We start from the raw sequence: 6000 nt of genomic DNA, 5'->3' as shown, positions 1-6000 counted from the left end.
CCGATGCCCATGGGCTTGGCGGCGATGGGGACGGGCGCGATGCGGACGAACTTGGAGGAGGAGTTGAGAGCGGGGCCGGTGATGGAGGTGATGGAGGTGACGGAGGTGGCGGGGGTGGCAGGAGCGGTGGAGGAGGTGGGGGAGGACGGCAGGAGGTGAGGCACGAGAGCGAAGGTCTGGCCCTGGATGTTGACCAGCAGCTGGGCGATTTTGATGTCGGAGGATGGGGAAGGAGCAGCGGCCTGGGCAGTGGTGGTGGTCAGGGGGCTGCTGGCTGCGGTTTGGCTCTCCTGTTTGATCTGGATAGGCTGGATCTGCAGGATGACCGGCATGCTGCCGTTGCCTCCTGTCTCCGACACAGGCCTGCCCTGGACCTCCTTCTTTACCACGTCCTGCGTTGGTGTGCTAGCGTCTGCTGACTGAAGCTGGCCATCCTGCGGGCTTTTGGTCTCTGTGCTGGTGGCGTTGGTCACCATGGCGTCTGTGGTGGTGGGCACAGTTTGGTCCGAGTCGTGCTGAGACTTGGCAGCGTCCACCGCCAGAGATCCAGGCAGGACTTCATCGCTGTCCACCTCCACCCCGAGGCCGAAGCCCAGATCCAGCTCGAAGCTCAGGCCCAGAGCGGTGGCCCCTTCCCTGGGCTCGTACTTCATGCTCACCGCGTCCATGTTCTCCTCCAGAAACTCCTCGATCTCCTCCAGCGTGGGATGGAAGGGCTCCACTGGTGACTCCGACGGTGACCAGATGGGCAGGTCAAAGCTCTCCTCCTTGACCGGTTCCCGCCGCGAGTCCCACAGCAGGCTGGAGAGGGACATGGGCATCACGCTGGGCGCAGCATCGCCCACCGCCCCTCCGCCGCCTCCGCCTAGGGAGGTCTGCGACAGCAGGAAGTCCAGGATGCTGTCCGAGCTCTCGGCGCTCGAGGAGCTCCCGCAGCTGGAGCTGAGGACCTGCGAGTCCGGCGACGAGCAGGAGCGCAGGCTGGATGAGTCGCTTAGGTCATCCTCGGAGAAGGGCGAGGGCATCACCTGGTAGTTCGCGGAGTCTGTTACCATGTCCGACAGGCGAAATGGCACCGGCGAGGGCGAATGGAGGCCACCGTAAGACAGGAAGTGCTCCGCGCTACACACAAAGTGATCCACCATCCCAGGGGCTTAGCCCAAAAGTCTTTACACTTGTAATCCCCCTGTTTCCTTTCTTTATATGAGAAAAGTAGATCCTTCCTCTGGTGCACCCTGTAAGTGGTGCCACACCACTAGGGTGAGTTCAAAAAGAGTGTTGCCACTACAAAAACACTGGAAAAAATAAAAAATGAATGGAGAGACTGTTGTTTTCCCTTAGAGTACAGATATACTTTAGAGTTTGTATATCCACAGCATTCCTATACAGAAACAGAATTGGAAAGACAAATGGAATATAAAGTTATGATGGTGCACAAAGTCAGTTCATCAACAAGTGTTTTAATCAGTTGTATCTATTATATTAACTGAGGTTCTTTGGATAACTGGAATAGATTAAAAGAGGTAACCTTTTCATTTATCGTTCTAATGATTCCACCATACATTCCAATACTGGTCTTACTTTCTCTCTCTCTCTCTCTCTCTCTCTCTCTCTCTATCTCTTTGAGCTGCGTTCCGTTCTGACGTATGCGAAATATGGAATCCTGTGCATTTTCATTTCAAGAGCGCCACGCAGTTGCGTGCAAGCTGGACGAGATCTGGGACCGCTTCCCAGGGGCAGAAGATAAGATGATCGCTTCAACAGGTATTATATTTCAAAGAGTAGACAAGATTAAAAATAACTTTGAATCGCTGCAGTGATATCAGCGTTCTTTACTAACACCAAGCATACTCATGTAAATGCTTTGGGCAACTTAACTCAAGAACATGGCAATCGTCTCTTCTCTCCTCTGTCACTACAAATGACATTTAAAACTCAAGCTGTCACATTGAATGAGACCCGTGTGGATGTGAGACTGTTCCAATGTGTAATCCGCATATATTCGAGATCTCACATAAACCCGTTAAAATATATAGAAGGATGGGTGTTATCTTATTGGACTGTCGATTAAATTAGGGTATATTAAATAGAGACCATCAGGTCCACTTGGATAAAAAAAATACAATGTTGATACATGATTGAACAAAAATCATCTTTGACCATAATCTGCTGTAAGAGCGCTTCGCATTCTCGTCTACAACAACACCCCTCACCGAGCGACCGACAATAACCCTTGAGAAGGAAAAAAAACCGTCAACATGATTAACATGAAACGCCGCGTGGGGCAGAAGAGAGCAGCAACTGAGCGCTTTTAATAGCGCATAAATCAGATGCGTGCAACATAGATCGGTCTAAGTAGCATTAAATTAACTTCCAACACCATTTCTGACCGTACAAAAAGCAACAATGTTCCAAACAATGACAAATTATTCGACTGATATCAGTTGTTAATGGCTTGATAAATAGACTGCATAAGACACACACTAGTTGGGTTTAATAAATAATTACCATCACGCTTGATAATTAATTACCGATTAATTACATTTTCGTTGGTAGCCAAATCCGCCTTCCTATATGACAGAGCTAAAAACATTTCATGAAATGCAAAAGCAGAATTAATTTTCCAAACAGTGTTCAGCTCTATTTGCAATGCAAATATATGCATTTGCTGTACTGGAGAGGCGTTTTGGCGTTATTACCCGTCAAACATACACTGTAATGCAAACAGCAATATCAATGAAATACAAATAAATAAAACTAAAGTTTTGTTCCAACAATGAAGCTAATTGCCCATCTTTTCCCATTTCCCACTACCACACAGACACATCTAGACGCATGAGTAAGCGCGGCGGCGCTCAGCCTCTTCAACGTAAACATGTTTTCGTCCAGAGCTCCGCATGCTGCAGCAGCATATGGTAGGCTACCGTAGAAGCGACGCACGCCCAAGACCTCGTGCAAGACTGCAAGCAAGCCAATTCAAAGAATCCAGCAACAAAATGGAAGCTTTGGGAATCTCGCTCACCTTCAAAATAGGAAACCATATACAATTCCAATGATTTAGTTCCGATCTTGTCACTTTTAGTCCCTTACGCGTGGTGCCGTTTTTTTCCTAATGCGTTATTTGCCCTTGAGACACGCCGTGTGGCGCTGCTTCTGTCTGCCGCGTTGCTCAGTACTGTAGTTGTACTATATTAGCGTCACATGACTGTGAGAGTGGGTTACAAGAGTAGAAATGCGAGGTAGAGTCTGAAGGCTCGTCCCTGCTAAACCACGGGATTGGTCGGGAGCGGCAAGAGGGCTGGTCTTGAAATCTGTTGTAAACTGGAGTGCCCTCACATGTGGGGATGTGTGTGAGGGGATGTTAGACTGAGGAAAAATACCATTTCCAGGCTTTCCTTCCCGTTCTTTTCTGCCTGTCCCCTTGGTGCAGTCTTCTGACACTGTTTCATAACAGCAAGACTCACATGATGTGGGTTGGGGTAGGATTCTGGGGGTTAGGCTACACTTTGCCATAACACAGCCTCAGTGGCATAAGCCAGTCTGTGTATCAGTAAAACAAGCGTGAGTTGTGTGTGAGGCAGAGAGATTAATCAAAGTTACTGGTTTTACCCCACCCCCAAAAAAGGAGCCAGTGGATCTCTCAGCCACTGACCCATAAACCAGCAATTCCACTCTCACTTGCGATTCAGGAATGAAACACAAGGATTAACATCACGAAAAAGAACAGCACAAAAACTGTAGACAGATGAAGTATAAGAGTACAGTCCTTCATAACATAGCATAACATGACATAACATAACATAGCATAACATAACATAACATAACATAACATAACACAACATAACATAACATAACATAACTGTAGCCTATGTATAAGATCAGTAGTATGTTTAGTGTACTATTTTTATCAAGAGATAACCTTGGCATGATTTGGCACCGTTTTACACTTGCACAGTTAACTCAGTTAACACAGGAACAGGAAAACACATCTGGTGAAGTGCTTTTTGAACAGGGTGTTTGTTTTGCCACTCGCAGATGCAAAATATGGCATCAGTTATTCTGGGAGAGAGCAGCAATTAGGCATGTCCACATAATTGTCGAGGAGGCTGTGGAGTTAGTGTGTGTTTGTGCTTTCTGTTTCCTTCTCCACGCCTTGAGAGAGACACAGAAACACCCTGTCATGATGAGACAAAGAGGGAGTCAATCTATCCTTGCACATTCCCACAGGGATCTCAGCAGGGCACATCCAAATGAGTGTGTTGTCTGGGAAATGGCACCAAAACATACACAGAATTATCACTCATCGACTGCATGATGTCAAAATATTTTATATTCCCCAGTAATGACAGCACACTGTCTCTGTTGACACACAAATGGCCCACACTCAAAAATGTACAGACAACACAACTCAGAAAGTATGCGCCAGCTTTATGCAAGAGTGTGATCACCTCTGAGCAAATCTACAGCAACACTTTTTGAAAGTGAAAAGATACTGTATAATATAAGTACAACACACATATTACAGTAATGCATATACATGGTTTTCCTTCATGAACAAAAAAACAGAGAATTTTAAACAGTAACCATGTCTTGTGCACAAGGCTTCCCAAGCTTTTGTAACCGAAGACAATGTACAGACAGACCCACTGTGAGCAGACCTACTGTGAGCACTAGTATTAGGACCTGATGTGCACATCGCACAGCTGTCGCAGCTTTTCCTGGATGTCCCTGTTAAAACGTCGCCAACTCTCGCCAAGAGTCTACGGGCCATCAGACACATGCACACACACTCACACATGTATACATGCGCGCACGCACACACACATATACACACGCACGCACGCATGCATGCACACACAGACACACACACACACATACATACATACGCACGCACGCGCACGCACGCACGCACGCGCACGCACGCACGCGCGCGCACGCACGCACGCACGCACACACACACACACACACACACACACACACACACACACACACACACACACACACACACACACACACGAGTGGAGGCTAATACCATGTTGTCCAACACGGACCAGGAAACCTTTCCCTGGACCTGAGCTGACCTTGCTAATCCCAGAGATCAAACAGCTGTAAGGCGTGTTGTTCTAGACGAAGGCTCCTGCTCGTGCCGGGATTACACTAGAACAGCTACTAGCAGGGGGACCTCCGGTCCCTGACGTGCTGAGATTGGAGGCGAGGGAGGGCCCGTCTATCCCTGGATTAGAGAGACTCGCCTTTGCCCTAGTTCCTGCTCCGTCTCGCAGGACAGGCGCTCACATTTGTACGCAGTTAATGGAAGCTGAAGTGAGGAGAACGGCTGAGGCACTAATCTGAGAGGGAGACACAGACAGGCAGTGAGGGGAAGTAGAGAGGGAGGGAGAGAGAGAGGGAGAGAGGGAGAGAGAGAGAGAGATGTTGGTGGGTGAAGCAGGGGTTGGGTTGGGTTCTGGCGGATGCAGGGTATTGAAGCCTTGGTGGAGCATATCCATCACTGAAAAAAATAAAACATTACAGCTGATCATCAGATGTATGTACTGTACCATATTTTATTGACATGTACTGTACATTTTTGGAAAGTTGCAGCCAAGCAGTGCAGAGCCAGAGGATATTCTCAGTCCAAGACACATGCTATTTCTGATACTTAATACCTAGGATAAAACTCCCACATAAGAAATTATGGCACTTTGTCCTAACAGCAGGCACTGCCATCCCTACCATGGCACACAATGGCGTGCCTCTGCTGATGAACAACCACGAATCATATGACTCATTCCATTCAGGTGAAAAGCTCATTTCAAGGTCAACACAGTTATGCTGGTGGTATAACATCTGCCTGTGAGCTACCTCTCTTATCTAAAAAAGTTTACTTTTAACCCATTTGTTTTACAACCAGATATTTCCCTTAAGCAACAGAGTTGGAATGTCTTAACTTAGAGAAGAACTGCAGTAAAACCTGGACAAAAGTCCTGCAAATAACTTGTG

The 6000-nt window shown here is 47.4% G+C and overlaps 2 protein-coding genes across 2 annotated transcripts in view; both read right to left on the bottom strand.

Moving 5' to 3' along the window:
* LOC121706874 (Krueppel-like factor 15) overlaps nt 1-3185 on the bottom strand; it is a 10521-nt gene extending 7336 nt beyond the window's left edge. Inside the window, exons 1-2 of the mRNA XM_042088961.1 lie at nt 3023-3185; nt 1-1381 (exon numbers count right to left, since the gene is read on the bottom strand). The exon at nt 1-1381 is cut by the window's left edge and continues 219 nt beyond it. Of these exons, the coding sequence (XP_041944895.1) occupies nt 1-1145 (1145 nt within the window). The 5' untranslated portion in view covers nt 1146-1381; nt 3023-3185. The remainder of the gene's footprint in view (nt 1382-3022) is intronic.
* The window catches only part of aldh4a1 (aldehyde dehydrogenase 4 family, member A1), a 35635-nt gene that overhangs the window by 1496 nt on the left and 28139 nt on the right, over nt 1-6000 (bottom strand). The window lies entirely within an intron of this gene.

Source organism: Alosa sapidissima, chromosome 4, assembly GCF_018492685.1.
Source record: "Alosa sapidissima isolate fAloSap1 chromosome 4, fAloSap1.pri, whole genome shotgun sequence".
NCBI classification, from domain to species: Eukaryota; Metazoa; Chordata; class Actinopteri; order Clupeiformes; family Clupeidae; genus Alosa; species Alosa sapidissima.
The sequence above is the reverse complement of the archived record's forward strand: the minus strand, read 5'-3'. Positions and strand labels throughout refer to the sequence as shown.